The 22,676-nt window shown below is 37.8% G+C and overlaps 1 protein-coding gene across 11 annotated transcripts in view; it reads right to left on the bottom strand.

Annotated features, from left to right (window-relative positions):
• Nucleotides 1–22,676, bottom strand: part of DOP1A (DOP1 leucine zipper like protein A) — a 132,715-nt gene that overhangs the window by 6,573 nt on the left and 103,466 nt on the right. For 9 of the 11 annotated variants that reach the window (XM_065911713.1, XM_065911712.1, XM_065911714.1 and 6 more), the window contains exons 23-35: nucleotides 16,726–16,860; nucleotides 15,007–15,062; nucleotides 13,738–13,842; nucleotides 9,825–9,891; nucleotides 9,528–9,672; nucleotides 9,064–9,143; nucleotides 7,648–7,757; nucleotides 7,244–7,393; nucleotides 6,983–7,044; nucleotides 5,354–5,506; nucleotides 4,060–4,196; nucleotides 3,140–3,195; nucleotides 2,041–2,205 (exon numbers count right to left, since the gene is read on the bottom strand). In XM_065911713.1, the coding sequence (XP_065767785.1) occupies nucleotides 2,041–2,205; nucleotides 3,140–3,195; nucleotides 4,060–4,196; nucleotides 5,354–5,506; nucleotides 6,983–7,044; nucleotides 7,244–7,393; nucleotides 7,648–7,757; nucleotides 9,064–9,143; nucleotides 9,528–9,672; nucleotides 9,825–9,891; nucleotides 13,738–13,842; nucleotides 15,007–15,062; nucleotides 16,726–16,860 (1,421 nt within the window). The remainder of the gene's footprint in view (nucleotides 1–2,040; nucleotides 2,206–3,139; nucleotides 3,196–4,059; nucleotides 4,197–5,353; nucleotides 5,507–6,982; nucleotides 7,045–7,243; nucleotides 7,394–7,647; nucleotides 7,758–9,063; nucleotides 9,144–9,527; nucleotides 9,673–9,824; nucleotides 9,892–13,737; nucleotides 13,843–15,006; nucleotides 15,063–16,725; nucleotides 16,861–22,676) is intronic. The other 2 variants (XM_065911722.1, XM_065911723.1) reach the window with 1 other exon arrangement.

Below are 22,676 nucleotides of genomic sequence, written 5' to 3'. Positions count from 1 at the left end.
TCTCCCCTCACTACAGGTTCCATCAATACTGCCGGTTTATATCCATCCGGAGTTTATGCATAAAAAAGCATGTATTCACACACGCAACCCCCACCTCTTTCAATACATAAAAATGACTGCTGTTTATTTTAATTACATATCTTGGAGAAAGATCATATAAAATGCCATCCTTTTTATAAGCTACATAGTCCTCCAGTGTTGGAAGGTACTGACTTAAGCAGTTTTCTAGATTGTCCACTTTTTGCTATCACAAATACTGCCATAAATTGCTGATCTATGTGCACGTCTGAGAGGACGGTGGTTGGATAAATCATAGGGTATAGCAGAATTGCTGGCCTAAGGAAAATATGTATTTTGAATTTTGATAAATATAAACCTCTTTGGAGAAAAGTTAGACAATATCAATGTATACTTCCAACACTAGTAAGAATGTTTCTACTTAAGGGTAAAGGAAATACACTTTCAGATCTTTACCATTCTGATAGTTACTAATAACTTAATTTGGATTTCTCTTATGAGTAAGCCCGAGCATCTTTTTAAACATTTGGAAAAATCATACTTAGATATTACTTTCAAAATTATTAAATTCTCCATGTTATCTTTTGCCACCTAATAGATTTTCTTTAAAAAAAAAAAAAAAGACATAGTAGTTAAAATAACTGTAGTTGATATTACATTTTTAATTCCTTTTCTATATCTTGACAAGAGGGGTAAACTCATTATGGTTCTCACCATGGAAGCTAAAAAGGAAAGGTGCATGAAGACTACAATTTTATTACCTCTGTGAACATAAGCTTCCTAGTTAATTTTGGACAGTTTCCTACAATTCTGTTTAGTATCCTTTTCTAAATTTCTTCAGGAGTAACAGACACCCAACCACTGAAATTCATTGAGAAGTGGATATATATAGTTTCAAATTGGGAAAAGAAAAAGGAACGGGAATTGATGTAAAAAAAATTTCTAGTTCTTACCATTACATTTTATGAAAAGTAAGCTTGTGCAACAGCAATTTTTAGAGAAAAAAGGTTCTGGTATCTTACTCTTTATCCTATTAATATTCCATTGCATCCTATTAATATCCAATATTCTTGAATATATTGGATAGAATAATACAGCACAATTTATAAATGTATAATTAATCACATGGATAAATTCTCCAATTAAGCACATATTAATGAAGCAATCTTAACAGCACTTGCGTATTACTTTAACAACTTAAATATGAAAAAAAGTGAAAGTGATAACTGCTCAGTTGTGTCCCACTCTTTGCAACCCCATGGACTGTAGCCCACCAGGCTCCTCTGTCCATGGAATTCTCCAGGCAAGAATATTGGAATGGGTTGCCATTCCCTTTTCCGGGGGATCTTCCGGACCCAGGGATCGAACCCAGGTCTCCTGCACTGCAGGCAGATTCTTTACTGGCTGAGCCACCAGGGGAGCTCAAATATGAAAAACCATAATTAAATATTTTGAGCACTTATGAACAAGGCATTTCATGAGAATTTAGTTATATTAATTTCTCCCTCTTCCCCTCTTCCTTCTCTAGTTCAATTCACTATCATCTGAAAGAAAAGGTGGTAAAGAAGCTGCCTGCCAACGCAGGAAACACGGGTTCAGTCCCTGAGTAGGAAATGGCAACCCACTCCAGTATCCTTGTCTAGAAAATCCCATGGACAGAGAAAACTGGCGGGCTACAGTTCATGGGGTCACAAGAGTTGGACACAACTGAGCTAATAACACTACCACCACCACCACCTCCTCCACTGGACCTGAAGCTGGTGAGTCCAGTATCCCACTCCTGACATCTGCTGGCTACTCAATCTGTTGACTGAATGGTCTCTCGGTCTTAATAGATCCATGACAACCATTTTCCAATACCTCCCAATAACAGTGTGGTCCCACCATCCTCCTGCCAAAAAGAATTATATCTTAATAAAAATTATAAATACTCTGACTTACACAAAAAGTTCTATCTTAGATGTCACTGACCAAAGCAAATGCATTTCCAAAATATCTGTTTAATATCCTTATTTTACTTACATCTGAAATTGAGGAAGATTTTCAGAGGGCAATGCCAGAGCCAAATCCAAAAATTTGCAAGCAGAGAGATAGAGGTTTAACCACCGCTGGCTGTTGTATGAAGTAGAAAAGCCATTACCTCCTGTGTAGGTTGTCTCCAGACCAGCCACAGAGGGGCCTGAAGTCCTGTAGGCAGGGGACAGTGCAGTCAGCAATTATACCCTCTTACTGACAAGTAATTCCTGGAAAATCTCAAAATGCCAGCTAGTATTTTTCATAATCAGTCTGATAAATGTACCAGTAATTGCTAAGCAAGGTCATGACTAAATTATACTGTCCTCAAATCAAAAATTCATTTCTGTTCTTTTAAATATTAGGAATATAAAAATAGCAGAGAATAACTATACTCAAGAAGGATAAAAATATAGGCTGTAAAACTAACAGGCCTCCCTACCACTCAGTGCCCTTCCGTAAAGATAGTGAGAGGGAAAACTGCTCTAATAATCAATTCAGGGGACACTTAGAAACCTAGCACTGGAGACTAGTAAACATAGTCAAGACACATAGTGTTAAAGGAACTTCCCAATTTATAAACTGATGTGTACAAAAACTCCTAAATAAAAATAAATTATATTTAGTCATATATTAGGAAGCTGCTTCACTAAAAAGAATAAAATTCTAGTACATTAAACTGAGATCCTTCTGGAAGATATGGACATTTGAATACCTTAGTTATAGGTTACCTGCCATAATAGGTTTTGCCGCATGTTTCAGGGAAAAGATCTGACCTACTAAAACCAACACTGTTCACATAGCAATGTTGCTACATTACTGCAGTGACAGTGTTACAGAAACAGTACTGTATAAACAGTATTGCCTGAAATTGTATTTATGTCTAGAGGCCCACAGCCGCAAATTTGGATAGCTTAATTCAGTCTAAAATACCTAAGGTATACATGAAACTGTACTATAGCCCAAAGTGATAAATTGGATAACAACAGACTAAATACATAAACTATTCAGATGAAATAGTGTCTATTCCATCCTAGTTGTAAAGTAACACTCTGGATGATTTAGGATACTAAACACTGACACTATACCAAAATGAATTACATATTACCGTGAAATATCTTCATCAGCAGTGAGTTCCTGCTCCATCAGTAAAAATACCTGTACCTGAAGACCACAGAATAAGTGTCAAATGTTTATCTAATCCTTCCTTCAAGTTATCTTTAGGCTATATTTTCATCAATCCAAACACAAATTTTAGGGTGCAACTTTAGGATTATTAAATTATGCTTAGTTTCTAAAAATAAAACTGGATGTTTAGCACAGAGCCGTGCCAACTCATTTGGCAGAGGCGGGATGAAAGCATGCTCTTACTTGGCGATTATGGAACAGAGTCACAGTTACTATAAAAAGACAAATGTTACAGTGAATGTCTTTGTGAGGAAAGCATAAGGCTGGGTTTTCGGAGTTAAGAGATTGTTTTCTCTTTACTTACTCATCTCTTTTTGCTCCTAGCTCCCCAAGTCGTTCAGATGAGGGTGATGGTTTGGTCTGGGAGGAGAATGGGCTGGTATCCTGGGACTTAGGAAGGTTTTATTGTTTGGGACTTTACAAAATCTTATCAGTGTCTCTGAAGCAGCTTACCTAGGTAAGTGCTGCACTTCAGAGTGATACATGCCTTCAGGCCATCTAAATCCAGCTAACCCACCTCTGATCACCCTGGACCTATAGGAGGAGCCAGGCCTGGCAGCCATGACACAGCTAAAACTTTGGTGTGAACTAAGCCAGATCTGATGACATAATGATTCACAAGAAGCTAATAACCCTGAATATTGCATATTTCAAAGTTTAAACTGTATGGAGACATAATCTGACTTGTTTTACTATTCTCAGCTGTAAAAATTGTCAGTAACAGACTTAACTAGAGTTCAGTTTTCTTCCAAATTAGTTTTTATCCAGTAAGCATGCTGATATTTGTCACATTGTTTTATAATTTAGATTTACTACCTAACTGAATTAAAATTAACTCACAAGTTCTGTGATCATGGTAGGCCAGAGTGAGGTAAGATGTTGTGGAGACATTCTCAAAAGTAACACTCTGAAAAACAGGAACACTTGAGAGTGAAGAGTTGGCACCTGGGGCAGACGAAGACTCTCAACCAGTCTCTCTGGAAAAAAAAAACAAACAGTATATTTTTAATATCTAAATAATTAGAATCATTTCCATGATTCTATATTTATATTCCATATAAACTTTTCTATATAATCTAGTTCAGTAATTTCTGACCCGATGATGAAGAGTCAGCTTTGTAAAACATTTGTAACCTGGTGCAGCTACATTCATAAAACAAAAATGAATTACTAGAAAAATCAAATTAAAGAAAGGTATATAAAATACAGTGTCATGCTTTTATTACTAGATTCAACAGATTCTCTCAAATTGCTGAAAAGGCTTAAAATGCTTACTCTACATTTCTGTACTTATCCTGGATGGACTAACAGACTCATACTGGTCCATGGACCACACTTTGAGTAGCACCGATCTAGTCGATGTTAAAAACATCACAGGACAAATAGTGTGTATGTTGTCCACTGGACATTAGTTTAACGAGTCAGAAAAGGAGTCCTTTATCTTCAGAAAGAGAGGAATAATCTCAGTAAAGAGATGACAACTCTCATTCTCAAATCAATCCCCGTGCCGCCTGCCAAGGCTAGTGGCTGCCCACACGCTGACTTGTGTTTGGCAAACAGTTCTGCCCGGGCAAGTCCACTCCCACTACAGGGCCACTGGTGGCTCAGGGTGATGACCGCACTGATACCCTCCAGGACACAGGACCACCAAACCTACGTGATGAAGGTGATCAGAAACCTTACACAACCCGCTGCTCTGTCCCCAGACTCTAACTTCTAGCTAAAATTTCCTGGCTACGTCTATTTCAGTCTCCTCCTGTAAAGATGTATAACCTCTCATTCACAATAAAAAACAACAACAAAAAAAACTCCACTAATATGCCTGGTTGCAGCAAAACAGTCTTACACCTCATTCTCAAACATGACTTCCCAGGAAATTTGACCCAAATAATAAAATAGAGACCATGTTTAGGCAAGTCCTATGAACTCAGTGTTTGATTTCTTTTACATACAAGTGATAATCAACTAATTTTTGTTGTTTCAATGGAATAAATTTCTAATTCTACAACATCCTCTATCTACCAACATTTGGTAAATATTTCACCCCAACTTACAACTTAGGGAAAGTATTTTCTAAGGAACAATAAAAACTCAACAGTTGGGAAAATAGAGAAAATAGTTTTCCACTGTTTACCTTGTATATCAGGAAGATATTTCTGATACTGGTCAACTTCACTGCTAAAAATAGCAAATGCTAATCTTTTCAGAAGCATGGCTCTCTGCTCTAGTTCCACATCACGGTTTGCAAAGAGATTAAGTGAACTGCTTTGGGCCACAGCTACACGAGCTGAGGGGGACAAAAAAGCAAGTAAGAGAGGTTGCTAGTCATCTAGCGATCTGAAAAAAGATGTTTGTGTTTTTCATTTTTAAGAATGTCTAGAAACCCTATGACATCCGAGAGAGAGGTCTGGGGGGCTCTTCTCCGAGGCAGACGGGCTGGCACACAGACTCAACATACACAAGCCAGAGACCAATTAGTAGGAAGTGCAATGTGGAGAGACAAGAAAATTGAGGACTAACTGTAGGTTTCAGAAGGTAAAATCACTAACAACGCCATTTTATAAAGCCCTTTATTATTTTATGGCATCTGCCTAAATCCTTCTCATTGTTTTAAAAACTTCTGGCCTGGCCCAGCCTAGCCTGCAGAGCTCTCCTTCCTCTTGTCTTGTACTCATCCCGATTCCCTCTTTGCAGCCACTGTCTTCTTTGCTCTCTCGTGAACTCAGCAAGCTTGTTCCTATTCTGAGGGCTTTATAATTTTTGTCCTTTATTCCTAGAATACTTTGTCCCTAGGCATGCTCATGGCTGTCTTTTTTTTTTAGTTTCACCTCAAGTATGAGCTCTTGAGCTGTTATTTGAAATCTATTGTAGCACTCTATTTCCTTCACAATTTCTTACTTGCTCCCTGAAATAATTTTACTTATTGGATTAAGGTGAGCATAATGCCTGGCTCATTTTTGTCTTTTAATAAATAAATGTTAAAGAGATCAATCTCAACCTTAAAACAAATCTGTGGAGATTAGAGAATACACTGTCCCTTTTCCCGAGGGGAAACTGCAGCCTGGTTAAGAAGGGACATGAAATTCTAGGGATTCATCCAACTTTGCTGCTATATAAGATCATTAGTTGGATAATTTTCAAACTTTAAGAAAATCAAGAAAACTTTTTTTTTCCCCCCAGATGAAATATTATGAGGAACTCCAATATATAAACTAATAAAATAGAGAAGAATTGGGGTGGAAAGTGGTTCTGACTTCTTGGCCCCTCTCTTTCTTCATTCAAAGGAGATAAACAGAGCCCCAGTGTTTTCTTTTTTGCCCTGGCTCACAGCATGGGTTTCACTACCCCACCAGGGATGGAATCCGAACCCCTGCAGTGGAAGCCTGGAGTCCTGCCCACTGGATGGATGGCCAGGGAATCCCCCAGAGCCCTAGGATTTAGAGTGACTTGTTTGATAGGTTTGTCCCTATTGCCTGCTTTTCTCCGCCTTCCTACCTGTCAGTCTTTGCTTCAGTGATTATTGAGTGCCAGGTTCTATGCTATGTGCTGGGGAAACAAGTTAGAGACAAATGTGACAAGGCCAAAGTTTACTGATTATTTATCTACTATGCTGTGTTCTGCAAGTTTTAACATCATATCCCTGTGGGGTACTAAGTATCACTATAACCTGACAAAGAGCTAATTCAGTAGTTTCTAGACAAGAGCAAAGCAAGAATGGCTCATGTACAGGAAAGACACTTAGGTCCTCATCCCTAGTACTCACTCATTAAATCTCTAAACGTTGTCTTATCATGTGTCATCAGATTGTCCATAATTGCTCTCCAACTGAAAGAAACCAGGATCACGATATGTAATTAACATTTTGTTAATATGTTTAGTATTTCAGTACTTTAATGTGAAGTACATTTAAAGTATTTTAAATACTTTTTATTATTTAAAAAGCGTTCTACTTTGCAGATAGCAGTTGATTTCAACAGATTCTGTGAGATGCATTATCATGTTGAATAGAAGCAGGATGACTTACTGGTTAACACAAGAGGCATCCATCTGAAAGAAACTGGGATCCATAAAGAGGTCAAAGGCTTCTTTTTTCCAAGCTCTCCGTGTGTACTGATACCCACTGAGGCTGCTTAGCAGCTGGACACAGGCTCGATAGCTAGGGGCATTATGTGCACTGGGAGGAAGGAAAGCCACATTAACCTCTACGTTATAACTTTACTCATATTAAGTTACGCATAAGTGTTCACATTTATCTAAAGCAATGATGGGAAATAGAAAGCACTTGTGTAAGAGAAACATTTTTTATCACATAATTTAAGGTAAAAATAAAGTCATTTAGTGATAATTTCATTTTTGGAATAAAGAAACACAGCTTATTTTTAACAGAATACGAGTTAACTAACACATCTAGTTCAATAATGATAGTACCTATGATTTCGGAGGTACGGCACAACATAATGCATAATATTTACAAGTAAAGGTATGACTCGTTCTTTTTCATCACTGTAGAAAACCATATCCAAAAGATGAGCCAAAACCTAAAAAAAAACATAAATGAAATGGAATGTATAATCTGAGAGCTGAAACTGACAGCATCTAGAGGTGGTTTTCAGTCTGTAAGAAAATCTAGAATACCTTAAAATTATAAAATCTAAAAACAAATCTCCTTAATCCATTTTTACATGAATGGCTTCTGCCACTATTTGCATTTTTTTTTCCCACTGTAACTAAAGAATATACATATGGGCAAATATTACTAGGAAGAAGAGAAAAAGAGAGGTTAAGAGCCTTCCAATGTGATAGGGAGTAAACACCAAATTTAAGACTGGAAACTCAGTACCTCTCTCCCTGAGTGGGTTACCAGGGGGCTTAGGAAAAATCCAACCTCATGAATTGAGAGGCAACTCTGTCAATTAGCTATTTGCCTTTAGTCATACTGTTCTAATCTTTGAAAGAAGATTATTTGTAAGGTTCAGTAACCACATCTGTAAGGGGGACAGAAAGAGGAACTGCAGGTCTGTATAATAGGGTATAAAAAAAGAGCATGTCAGAGCATGTATATAAAAATGTTTGGTAAACTGTAAATACTTAATAGTGACCAGCATTGTTATATTACTTCCACCCTTCTCTACCAAACTGTGATACAAAAGTGCTGTTCAATTTTAAACAGTACACTTGCAAAAAGCAGTGCATGGGGCAGGGGGGCAATGTCTAAAGTTGCTAAAGTCATGTCTGACTCTGTGACCCCGTGGACTACACAGTCTATGGAATTCTCCAGGCCAGAATACTGGAATAGGTAGCCTCTCCCTTCTCTGGGGGATCTTCCCAACCCAGGCATCGAACCCAGGTCTCCCACATTGCAGGCAGATTCTTTATGAGCTCAGCCACAGGGAAGCCCAAGAATACTGGAGTGGGTAGCGTATCTCTTCTCCAGTGAATCTTCCAGACCCAGGAATCGAACCAGGGTCTCCTGCACTGCAGGTGGATTCTTTACCAACTGAGCTGTCAGGGAAGCCCATAAAAATGTTTGGTAAACTGTAAATACTTAGTAGTGACCAGCATTAGTATACCACTTCCACCCTTCCCTACCAAACTGTGATACAAAAATCACTGTTCAGTTTTAAACAGTACACTTGTAAAAAAAATAGTGCATGGGGGGGAGCAAGGTCTAAATTGCTGTCATTAATATTTAACAAACTACTAATCTGAACACAAAGTCTAAACTTTATTTTATACTGATTTCTTGAACTACAAAATAGTATTTCAAATTAAAATCTCCTTTGTAAGAACTACTTACTAACTGTTTACTTGAAAGTTCATGTGAAAAAATCTGACAATATTTACCTCAGAAAGTAATGTCAATGCATGGACACTATATACAGAAGGAGTTATGTTTGAGGTTTCCATTGCAGGTGATAGCATATCTAAATAAGAAAAAAGACAGGTAAAGATACAGTTAGGTTTTTTCCCCACTGAAAAAAACTACATGTTAAACATGAGAAAAGGGAGGATTTTACAGCAATTATAGTGCTGACTGCAATCATTTCCTAATGAGTGGTGGCGGTGGTTCAGTTGCTAAGTTGTGTCTGTCTCTCGTGACCCCATGAACTGCAGCCAGCCACGCTTCTCTGTCTGTGGGATTCTCCAGGCAAGAATACTGGAGTGGGTTGCAATTTTGTCCTCCAGGGGATCGTCCTGACCCAGGGATTGAACCTGTGTCTCCTGCATTGCAGGCAGATTCTTTACAGCTGAGCCACCAAAGGACAGATGCCTACATATACAGACTTAAGTGTAGGGGGGATCAATACCTTCAACATCGGATTCCAAATTGGTTCCATCTACCATTATTTTGGGAGAAGGCTTAACTTCAAGATTGCGCCGCAGCCATGTTGTCTGTTCCAAAGAAGAACCAGCAATTGCACCAATTGCATCCACTATCTTATGAGTCACATCCTGAAGAAACAAGGAGAACCCATTATATCTGTGTGTGTACACAGGCGCACACACGAAACTTCACAGATGATCTCATCTGACCTTCCCACTTTAGATTTGAGGGCACTGAGAGACAGAGTTTTGGCAACAACTCTCAATTCAGAATGACTTACCTGGAGGTCTCTTTGGTCCTTTTTATTCTCCAAACTAGGGTTTTTCATGATAAACTCATTCAGAACTCTGAAAGGGTCAAAGAAAAAAAACAAACAGGAAATATTAGTGTAAAGAAAATGATGTAATATAATTCTTCACAGCAAGTGGTTTTATGGTCTCAATTTTAACTTAATATGTTTAACGAATATGTGTATATGTGGACATTCCATGACTCAGGTGAAATGCATAAACATATGCATGTAGAGCCCTGTACAAGGATGTTCATAACAGCATTATTTATAAAATCCAAATGGGAAAGAACCCAAATGTCCAGCAATAGAAGAGATAAACTGTGGCGTATTCATACTATGAAATACTAAATGGCAATGAAAATGAAAAATTACAGCTACATGAAATTACATGGATAATTTTTATAAACATATGCTGTATGAAAGAAGTAGACATAAAACAGAGATGTTCAAAAACAAGGCAACGTTTATCTGTGGCAGTATATGTCAGAATGGAGGTTATCTTGGGGAGAAGGGAAAGGACAGTAATTAGGAAGAAACTTGAGGGGACATATGGTGTCTCATTTCTTAATTTAGGTCTGTGATTGTACAGTTGACATCTTCACTTTGTAATAACTTATAATTTGTATGTTTTCAGTGATATATATATATATATATATATATATATATATATACATTTTTTTAAAATATTTTATTAGTTGGAGGCCAATCACTTCACAACATTTCAGTGGGTTTTGTCATACATTGACATGAATCAGCCATATAGTTACACGTATTCCCCATCCTGATCACCCCTCCCACCTCCCTCTCCACCCGACTCCTCAGGGTCCTCCCAGTGCACCAGGCCCGAGCACTTGACTCATGCATCCCACCTGGGCTGGTGGTCTGTTTCACCATAGATAATATACATGCTGTTCTTTCAAAAGTGATATATATTAACAAAAAATTTAAAAACCTAAACCCCACCAATCTTAAATTATAATATAAAAATGGTTTCTCTGTGTGTATGATAGATTAAAAAGGATTCTTGAATGGAAGAAATCCATATCCATTGTTTGCTAAAATTCTACTCAATATTTAACTTAATTTTATTAAGATTAACTATATGCATAATTATTTCCAAACTAACACGTAAAGTGATACTGAAGAACAATCATATAAATTTCTATTTTACAACTAGGAATTTTTAGAGGATCAGTGGAATGGTTGGGAGAAAAAATAAACCACCCAATTTAAAAATGGAATTAGTTTTCTAGTACAAGTGAAAATGTCCAACTTTTAATTTAAATATTCAGAAGATACACACATTGAGAAGGAGGTAGAACATTTCATTATCTGAGAAACGAGAAAGGAAGAAAAAAACAGGTGACGAAACAAAAAAATCTTGCAGAGGAGAAGGTACGAGTCTAATAGTTGGCTTTAATTTTTAACAAGATTAGAGGATATCTGGTGATGATTCAAAGAGCTGTCCATATATTCCTTCTTTGAGCCTTAGAACAATTTAGAGGTAGGTAAAGCAGGTACTATTACTCTTGACAGATGGGAAGATAGCCTTGGAAAAGTTTATTGTACTCGGGGTCCCAGAGATGACAGTTAGAACTAGATTAAGAATCAGAAATCTTTATGGGAACAATGTTTTGATTTCCAGGGTTTACAGTTATCTCTCATCAGTAAAAATTATCATACACACGAGTTATCTTTATCTTTGGTCCAGGAATTGCAGACACTGAGTCCACTGCTCTTTTCACTACACCTTCAATGTCATAGACTCCTTCAGATTTCTGGTTTAGAAAACAGCACGAGGACCTAGGGATCACTGCTAGGGTTCGCAGTGTCACTCAGCTTCTACAGGCTGACCAGCTCACATCCTTGTTCTTCCACCTCCTCTCTGCTTCCTGGTGTAAGACTACATTCAACATTTACCAGAATCTCGAGTCCATTTTACCAAAGAACCCTCACTTTCCCTCCCTCAACTTCAAAATTTTCTAGACCATTGGTTGCCAAAGCAGAATCACTGGTTCCCTTCAGGACAACAGAGAAGCTAAGTCTGTGCATATACAACCACCCAACTACACTTATGAAAAACACCATCAGAGCTACAAAAGTTGACTAAGGTTGAAGTTCTTTGTATGTGGTTGAGTTTACATCCCATTTGGTGTAATAACACATTGAACGTCTGAAGTAATGCAAACAGGTTGGAGACAAGGTTATTCCCTTTCGCGAATTCCCCTCTTTGTCTTAAGCAGTCCTTTTCAAATTTCAGGATGTAATGTAATCACTTGAGACCCTTGTTAAACTGCAGATTCTGATTTGGGTGGTCTGGGTTGTAGCTTGAGAGTCTACATTTCCAACAAGCTCCCACGTGACTCTATTGCTGCTGGTTGAAGGACCAACCTTTGAGTCACAAAGTTTTAGAGGAAATGTAGCCTTCTTTCTCACTCTTACTCCTGCCATTCCCTGGTCTCCATGCCCTCCCAGCTGTCTCTGGAATCTGGTGCTCCCAAGGAGGCCCCCGCCCCCTACAATCTCCTATGGAACACGCTCCCCTTACATAATAGTTATTATCAGCCAGGCACTATTCTAGGAATTTAACAAACACTAACTCTAAATAATCCTCCTAATAACTTTATGAGGTAGGCACTGTTATCATCTCCATTTTACAGATGGAAAGGTTATATAACCTGTGTAGGGCCTTCTTAGCAAAGAAGGAACGGAATTGGGATTTGAATTTAGGCAGAGTCTTTGCTGTTCACTACTTAACATCCTCAGGTTTCCTTACCACTTTCAAATCACATTTCCTCTGCTACCTTGTCAGTTCTCTTTCTTTTCGTGATCAAACAAACTCAAAGACTAACTCACACTAACTTTTTTACTCTAACCCTTGCCCTTAACAGCTGTGCTTACTATCTCATCCAACTCTTTTCTCCTAATTCTCAATCCTCTTTGGATCATCAATAAATACACCCTCTTTTTATACATCATCTTCCCTAATCTCTCTAAAGGGGTTAGCCATGCCCTCTTAACTTCTCTTTGCTTCTAGAACACTGAAAATACCTGTTTTTATTCTACCTTTCTGATGTTTTCCTTTTCCATCTCCTTTGCTGGCCCCCTTTCCTTCTTTTCTTGTCCTGTTATTTCAATCCCATAATCCACAGCACACAAACTTGCTATCTGCCATTAGAAATGATTCTTAGTCTATCTTCTTTCCCCTATGATCATTTTACTACTAACTTGCTGGTCATATCCCTCCTCAAAACCTGCTATCACTCCCATTCCCTGCCCAAGACTAAATTTCTTAACAAAAATGCAAATTCCTTTCCCATTCCAGTTCCCATCTCCCTCACATTCACCCACCGTTCCACTGCTACGCCTACACTACAGCCAAAGCAGACAAGGCACCTTGCCCAGTATCCCCTCCCTGTTCCACAAAGGCTTTCCCCTCCTACATCTCCACTCACTGAGCAAGTATTTCCTGGGGACATGTTATTAACCAAGAATATGGGACAGTAAAAGACACTGCCTGGACATCATGGTGCTTGCAGTGAAGGGTGACTAGAATTTACCAAACAATCACACAAATTATTAACAGAGATCAGGAAACAACATGACAGAGAATGACTTTTTATGTTCATGGTTCTGAACTCAAATGACTCCCCTTCAGTCATCCTGCTCATCTCTGCCCCTTTCAATCCCACACTTTCTCATCTACTTTCTCATCTACTGCTGCAAGAGTTTTATATTAGCATGTTTACATTTTGCATATGTATAAACACACAATGCTTCCTCCATAATCCCACTCCCCCCAAGAAGGTAGAGATCACACCATTACATGTTATTCAGCAATCAGAGACAATGAACACTATTCTTTTACTTGAAATCGTATTTTTTAAGTGAAACTGCTTACCCAAGTATAAGAAACTGCCCTGGAGCTGGAAGGCTCAGTTGTATGGAATCTTTTAGAAGTATCAACAGTGATGCCCAGCTATCCACTAAATTGGGCACTGGAATTCTGCAAAATGAACACAGTTTCTATACACAGTGAAAGTCAATATCAACTTTAATTTTCCCTATATTTCCCCAATCTTTATCATATTTTCCTACTTTTTCTGAAAATTTCCTAAATTTGATAGACTGTGATACTGATAGAACATTTCTTAAAGTTTTATATTTTCTACTCTTATTATATGTAAAAAGAAAACCAAGCATACATACTTAAAATATCCAGTGTAATTTATTACAGTAGAAATTTTGTCATAGAAATACCAGTTCTTAACCACACTGACTCTCAAAATTAAAATACAGCTCAATAAATTTAATTACTGACATCATAGTTACCTACTCCCTTCCCTATTCTGTCCACTTCTCTGTTAAATTAGCTCTTTCTCCTTCACCTATGAGTCTTTATCTCATCTAAGGGAGGGCTGTCAATCTATCCTGAATATCAGTCTCTCACCTCTAGTGAAATTAAGATTCTCTTTGTTTCTTCTTGACCTTAACCCCAACGCTTCTACCTAAATTTAGATTTTAGGCAGTCCCTATTCTAAATCACAACCAGTTTAACCTAACTTTATAAATGTTAGTCATCAATCACAAACTGATACCAAGTTTGATGATTAAAATGGAAAACATCCTTAAAAGGGAGGAGTAAAATTCAGGTTCTTGAATAAGAAGTTTATCAAAATTCAAATCAGCGAAATTCTGTTCATATGTCAGCTAAATGCAAAACTAGAATGCCATAACAAGAAGATATTTTCATATCATTATTCCACTAAAAAAAAAAACAGATTAGATGACCTTGTTTTCTCACCTATATCAAAATAATGAATCAGAGGCAACAGGCATAGTTTCAAGAACAGGATGTAGTTTGTTTATATTTAAATGATTTTCTTACAATTCGGTGTTTTAATGTCCAGTGTACTTTAACATACTTAGGTCTTTATATCTGTAGGATCCACATGACTGGGTCATTAAGAGGCCATTAACTGCCTGGGTCATTAAGTACCTTTATTAATATATCCACAAACAATGTTTTTCTGTTTCCAGTATTAGTTCTTTTAGTTTCAGAAGGAAAAAAAAATAAGTAACTTCTTGAAAGAATTCAGGTGCTTTCTTGTTTCCTAATTTTTATACATTGCTAAATAAAGTGAGGAGAGATCCACAGCAGTTATCTTACCTTTGAATATAAGCAAAGAAAAACTGAAGCATGCAGACTTCCAAAGAAAGATGTTTCTATAAACAAAACAAACCGATTTTATAGTGAAGAAAAATGCTGCTTTTTCTTTTCCATAGTTATAACTACTCTGTATTTTACCAGTTTTAAATTAAAAAAATTAAAAGCAAACAAAATCGAACACTAGGTTGTCATCCAAATCATGCAGCTCCCTTTCATGTAGTAGGAAAAACACAAAAGCTATTTAAAAAGCTGAAAATGGATAGAAAAGAATCAAAAGATTCTCAATTCCAACCCACCCCCATATCCAAAGCACACCCCAATCACTATTTTTAAATGATCCATTGACTCTATACGCACCAACACTATTTTTACTTTAATCAGCCTATGCTTGGCTGGGCTATCAGAATTAGGTTGACTTTTTTTTTTTTTAATAAAATGGAATTTAAATCTATTTCACCACAAGTTTCTGTTAAATTAGTATAGGTAGGTAGGTAGGTATAGTTGGTTCCAAATTTGAACTAACTCCTAATAGCCTAAAATCTATTCTTTAAAGTTAGTGCTGAATGTAACATATAATAAAAAGAAGGCACCCGCCCTTAAAAATCAGTAATAGACAAGAAAATAACACTGATGTCCACTTACATTTACCAATTTGATTTGTTATGTTATGACACCAACTATTCCCTTGAAAATTCCCCTTGTACCACATGATGAAAAATCAAATATCTGATGAATTCAGAACTTAGTATACGGAGAACAGGGTGGGCAGCAGTTGAGGAGTACAGAACTTGCTCTTATTTGACTTTATATCCTTCACACTTAGCCCAATGTCTCTGGCACAAGTAGATGCTCAAAAAGAATTACAGTGAACTGAGTTTTTCAAGCAAATTTAAAATCCTATCACAAATGCCCCAGTGGTGATTACAGAACAGTAAGGAAATTGTTAAAGAGTTAGTAAGGACACTGGCTATTTTTGTACACAAATAGCACACCCTTTTAGGCAATAGAAAAAAATAATGCAATATTTTCAGATATGTGCAATAATTTTTCTTAAGAAAGTAATCAGGCCTATTTTGGCTTGGCCTAAAGTCTAATGTTAGTGTTTGGTAAATATTTTTTAAGAAAATTGAACCTCTTAGTGTTGCTGAAATAAGGCACAGAAAAAGTAGACAAGTTCATAAGTTTACTAACTTATAGACTTCTAGGTCTGCCTAACTAGAGACAAAGTGCAAAGACTTTGTCATTGACTTCTTGGTAGCATAGATTGTACATGGTCAAGAAACAACACTGCCTAGAACTAAAGTTATAGCAAAATGTGAGGAGCTTACAGACATGAGACCCTCATTCCAAAGAGAGAGCAGCAAGAAGCTGTGAAAAAGGCAACAACTGAAGTAAACAGACCGCGGGCTCTGGCTTATGTGCTTCTCCTCTACACGACCAGAAAAACCGCACCTAAGAATCTGGTCCCGCACTTACTCACTGCCTTAGACGCACACATGGAGCCCAAGGAGCAGTGAACTGCGCTTCACTGGCCACATCGAGGATCATAACAGCGGGTCACTGAAGATACTGGTAAGCGTTTTAATTAGGTCAGACTGAGAACACATGCACTCATCTCTGCAATCTATTTAAAAAGATGCATTGTACAAAAAATATCTTCCCTACCAGGGTCATCTCTGAAACACAACTGTAAACAAATCAAAGGACAGCTCCTCTTACCTTGTCCTTGGCTATGGCTGGGGGCTGCTTTAAGACATCTTTCACAGTCTGTATAACAGTCTCTGCTCTCATGACACTGATAGACCGAACCAGTTCTACTAGTAAGAGCTGTTCTTCGCTGGCTGCAGGAATAACCTGGAGATCAAATCATTGTATTCACTTATGTACATGTATAGGTAACTCGTTAAAGAGAAATCACAGAATTAAAAGAATATTTTATGGCCTTATTTTTAATATAAAAGCCCTTTCATGTCCCTTGATGACTTTAGGTAAATTTTATTTTTTATCAATATAACACATGTACATTGTTTCAGAAAGACAAATAGGACGAGGTATCTTTTAAGAAAAAATAGCAGTGTGCTTGCACTTATGCCCCAAAACGATCAGGCTCAACTCCTGGCTCTTCTCTATCATTTCTGAGTAATATTCACAGTTGTTATTTTTCCTATTTCAGAATATTTTCTTCAATTTTACACATTATCTACTGACATCCTACTTCAGAAGACAAAGTTCACATTCTATTACACTCTTCTCCCTATTCTTCCACCATCAGTTCAGTTCAGTTCAGTCGCTCAGTCATGTCCGACTCTTTGCAACCCCAAGAATTGCAGCATGCCAGGCCTCTCTGTCCATCACAAACTCCCGGAGTTTACTCAAACTCATGCCCATCGAGTCGGTGATGTCATCCAGCCATCTCATCCTCTGTCATCCCCGTCTCTTCCTGTCCCCAATCCTTCCCCAAATCACGGTCTTTTCCAAAGAGTCAACTCTTCACATGAGGTGGCCAAAGTACTGGAGTTTCAGCTTCATCATCAGTCCTTTCAATGAACACCCAGGACTAACCTCCTTTAGGATGGACTGGTTGGATCTCCTTGCAGTCCAAGGGACTCTCAAGAGTCTTCTCCAACACCACAGTTCAAAACCATCAATTTTTCAGTGCTCAGCTTTCTTCACAGTCCAACTCTCACATCCATACATGACCACTGGAAAAACCATAGTCTTGACTAGATGGACCTTTGTTGGCAAAGTAATGTCTCTGCTTTTTAATATGCTATCTAGGTTGGTCATAACTTTCCTTCCAAGGAGTAAGCGTCTTTTAATTTCAGGGCTGCAGTCACCATCTGCAGTGATTTTGGAGCCCCCCAAAATAAAGTCTGACACTGTTTCCACTGTCTCCCCATCTATTTCCCATGAGGTGATGGGACCAGATGCCATGATCTTAGTTTTCTGAATGTTAAGCTTTAAGCCAACTTTTTCACTCTCCTCTTTCACTTTCATCAAGAGGCTTTTTAGTTCCTCTTCACTTTCTGCCATAAGGGTGGTGTCATTTGCATATCTGAGGTTATTGATATTTCTCCCGGCAGTCTTGATTCCAGCTTGAGCTTCTTCCAGCCCAGCGTTTCTCATGATGTACTCTGCATATAAGTTAAATAAGCTGGGTGACAATATGCAGCCTTGACGTACTCCTTTTCCTATTTGGAACCAGTCTGTTGTTCCATGTCCAGTCCTAACTCTTGCTTCCTGACCTGCATACAGCTTTCTCAAGAGGCAGGTCAGGTGGTCTGGTATTCCCATCTCTTTCAGAATATTCCACAGTTTATTGTGATCCACACAGTCGAAGGCTTTGGCGTAGTCAATAAAGAGGAAATAGATGTTTTTCTGGAACTCTCCTGCTTTTTCAATGATCCAGAGGATATCAGCAATTTGATCTCTGGTTCCTCTGCCTTTTCTAAAACCAGCTTGAACATCTGAAAGTTCACAGTTCATGTATTGCTGAAGCCTGGCTTGGAGAATTTTGAGCATTACTTTACCAGCGTGTGAGATGAGTGCAATTATGTGGTAGTTTGAGCACTCTTTGGGATTGCCTTTCTTAGGGATTGGAATGAAAACTGACCTTTGCCAGTCCTGTGACCACTGCTGAGTGTTCCAAATTTGCTGGCATATTGAGTGCAGCACTTTCACAGCATCATCTTTCAGGATTTGAAATAGCTCAACTGGAATTCCATCACCTCCACTAGCTTTGTTTGTAGTGATGCTTCCTAAGGCCCACTTGACTTCACATTCCAGGATGTCTGGCTCTAGGTGAGTGATCACACCAGCATGGTTATCTGGGTCGTGAAGATCTTTTTTGTACAGTTCTTCTGTGTATCCTTGCCACCTCTTCTTAGTATCGTCTGCTTCTGTTAGGTCCATACCATTTCTGTCCTTTATTGAACCCATCTTTGCGTGAAATGTTCCCATCCTATCTCTAATTTTCTTGAAGAAATCTCTAGTCTTTCCCATTCTGTTATCTTCCTCTGTTTCTTTGCATTGATCGCTGAGGAAGGCTTTCTTATCTCTCCTGGCTATTCTTTGGAACTCTGCATTCAAATGGGAATATCTTTCCTTTTCTCCTTTGCTTTTCGCTTCTCTTCTTTTCACAGCTATCTGTAAGGCCTCCTCAGACAACCATTTTGCCTTTTTGCATTTCTTTTCCATGGGGAAGGTCCTGACCCCTGTCTTCTGTACAATGTCACGAACCTCTCTCCATAGTTCATCAGGCTCTCTGTCTATCAGATCTAGTCCCTTAAATCTATTTCTCACTTCCACTGTACAGTCATAAGGGACAGTCGGGTCATGGTGGAGAGGTCTGACAGAATGTGGTCCACTGGAGAAGGGAATGGCAAACCACTTCATTATTCTTGCCTTGAGAACCCCATGAACAGTATGAGAAGGCAAAATGATAGGATACTGAAAGAGGAGCTCCCTTTCGGTAGGTGCCCAATATGCTACCGGAGATCAGTGGAGAAATAACTCCAGAAAGAATGAAGGGATAGCGCCAAAGCAAAAACAATACCCAGCTGTGGATGTGACTGGTGATAGAAGCAAGGTCCGATGCTGTAAACAGCAATATCGCATAGGAGTCTGGAATGTTAGGTCCACGAATCAAGGCAAATTGGAAGTGGTCAAACAGGAGATGGCAAGAGTGAATTGCCGACATTCTAGGACTAAAATGGACTGGAAAGGGTGAATTTAACTCAGATGACCATCATATCTACTACTATGGGTAGGAATCCCTTAGAAGAAATGGAGTAGCCATCATGGTCAACAAAAGAGTCCAAAATGCAATACTTGGACACAATCTCAAAAACGACAGAATGATCTCTGTTCGTTTCCAAGGCAAACCATTCAATATCACGGTAATCCAAGTCTATGCCCCAACCAGTAATGCTGAAGAAGCTGAAGTTGAACGGTTCTATGAAGACCTACAAGACCTTCTAGAACTAACACCCCAAAAAGATGTCCTTTTCATTATAGGGGTCTGGAATGCAAAAGTAGGAAGTCAAAAAACACCTGGAGTAACAGGCAAATTTGGCCTTGGAGTACGGAATGAAGCAGGGCAAAGGCTAATAGAGTTTTGCCAAGAGAACACACTGGTCATAGCAAACACCCTCTAACAACACAAGAGAAGACTCTACACATGGATGTCACCAGATGATCAACACTGAAATCAGATTGATCATATTCTTTGCAGCCAAAGATGGAGAAGCTCTATACAGTCAGCAAAAACAAGACTGGGAGCTGACTGTGGCTCAGATCATGAACTCCTCATTGCCAAATTCAGACTTAAACTGATGAAAGTAGGGAAAACCACTAGACCATTCTTCCACCATAGTTACATCATAATTCATTTAAATCTACACCCAACCCAGAGGAATCGGGTGGAGAGGGAGGTGGGATGGGGGACCGGGATGGGGGTAACTCTATGGCTGATTCATATCAATGTATGACAAAACCCACTGAAAAAAAATAAAATAAAAATAAATAAATCTACACCCAGTATTCACACACGATTACTTACAGTTATGTTGTAATATTACCAGTATACATACATGTTTTCTCTGGTATGACTTTTTGTATTTCTTAAACTGTTCTTTTTGTCAATTTTAAAAATAATCTTTATTTATTCATTTAACTGAAAAATCTTAACAAGTCTACATTAATAAAATAATCTGTTTCAAAGAAATACAATTGTTTTATTAAGATATTTATTTTTATTTATTGGCCATGCCAGATCTTAGTTATGGTACGCAGGATCTTTAGTTGGTGGCATGCAAACTCTTAGGTGTAGTATGTGGGACCTAACTTCCCAACCAGGGATCAAACCTAGGCCCCCTGCATTGAGAGAACAGAGTCTTAGCCACTGGACCACATGGAAGTCCCAATATAATTGTTTTAATAGTTTTTAAGGATTTTCATAAAGAAACACTGGATATGACAAACTGCATATGCATACTTTCATTCATTTCAGTGGCTTATATATGAAGAATTATTTATGCATATTTATGTTTCCCCAATTTTCACTAAAATCATAAAAAATAAAAGATGTATGAATAATTACATATTAACCAGAAAATGTATGAAATAAATGAATATATATCAATGGAAAGTATTACAATGCCCTATTCACAATGTTTTATATGTAAATGTGTTGAAAAATATGATACTATATACAAGAAAACATAGTTATTCTTATGCAGTATGACTTCAGTTGGATTTTTCTATCCTTATAAAAAAAATCTTCCTTAATTGTCACAACATGTTTAATAGAAGTGTGTGCATATACACAAGTGCATTTGTGTGTCTACACTGTTTTTGTTTGCTTGGCCTTCTCTATCATAAGTTTTTCCCCAAAGAATCCAACAACTGTAGATCTCCTCTAACTACACACTCAAAAACATCAGATCAGATAACTAACCTACTTTTCCTCTTTCTGTTTTTTTTTTGTTTTTTGAGATATCTCTGATAGACGTCTTTCTGTTCTACCCTGGTTTGGTACTCTCTAGGCTTGCTATATAGTATCATCTTTATATTTCTCCTGTGACCATCAGACTTTCCTTTTTCCTGTGTTGGAACTCGTATTTCTTGGATCCCATGTTGCCTTCTTTCTTGTTTTATTCCTCCTCTGCTGGAGATACATCTTACAGTATTTGAGAAAGGGTGAATCGAATGCAATTTTTTTTGAGACACTTCAAAGTCAAAACTCACCCGAGTGACACTTTGGCTGGGTAAAGTACTACAGATTGAAACTAACTTTCCAATCATAATTTCTAGTGTTGTTAATGATAAGTCATATCATCATCCATTGAATATGACCAGAATTTTCTGTTTAGAAGGTTATCAGACCTCTTTTTCATCTCTGGTGATCTGAAATTACTTGCTGATCTTTATGTAGACAGATCTCTTTTCACAGTGCCGATAAAAACTCATTTTCCTTTACTTCTGGGGAATTTCCTTGTACTATTTCTTAGATACTTTTCTCCCCTCATTTTTCCTATTCTTTCTTTCTTCAAAAAGATACTGCTCCTCCAGTATCATTTCCCCAATTAAAAAATCTCCTTTCCTCTATTTTCCATAACTTTTTAATATTCTATATCTAATATTTATCTACTTTCACTTCTCTTATACTGATTTTGTTTTACTTCTGCTATAAAGAATTTGACACTTAAGACAATTTAAAATTTTTGCAATAGTCCTTCTTATAATCCCTTATTTCATGGATGCAATATAATTTTACCTGTTGAAATTTACATTTTCTTCTGTTATCTGTACTATTACTTTTGACTTTCTCTATCTACTTGTTTTGGTCTTTGTCTAATTTTCAGAGGCTTTCTTCATGTGATTGGTATTCCTTGGCTCTCTATTTCCCAGGTAGCTCAGCTGGTAAAGAATTCTCCTGCAATGCAGGAGACTCTGGTTTCATTCCTGGGTCAGGAAGATTCTCTGGAGAAGGGAATGGCTACCCACTCCAGTATTCTTGCCTGGAGAATTCCATGGACAGAGGAGTCTGGCAATCTATATAGTCCATGGGGTCGCAGAGTCGGACACGACCAAGCACAGCACAGCAGTAATGATAACTATACACAAATATACTTACAGAGTCCTTATTAAGTGCCAAGTATTGATAAGTG

Source organism: Muntiacus reevesi, chromosome 19 (genome assembly GCF_963930625.1).
Source record: "Muntiacus reevesi chromosome 19, mMunRee1.1, whole genome shotgun sequence".
NCBI classification, from domain to species: Eukaryota; Metazoa; Chordata; class Mammalia; order Artiodactyla; family Cervidae; genus Muntiacus; species Muntiacus reevesi.
This window is presented reverse-complemented; position numbering and strand designations above follow the sequence as displayed.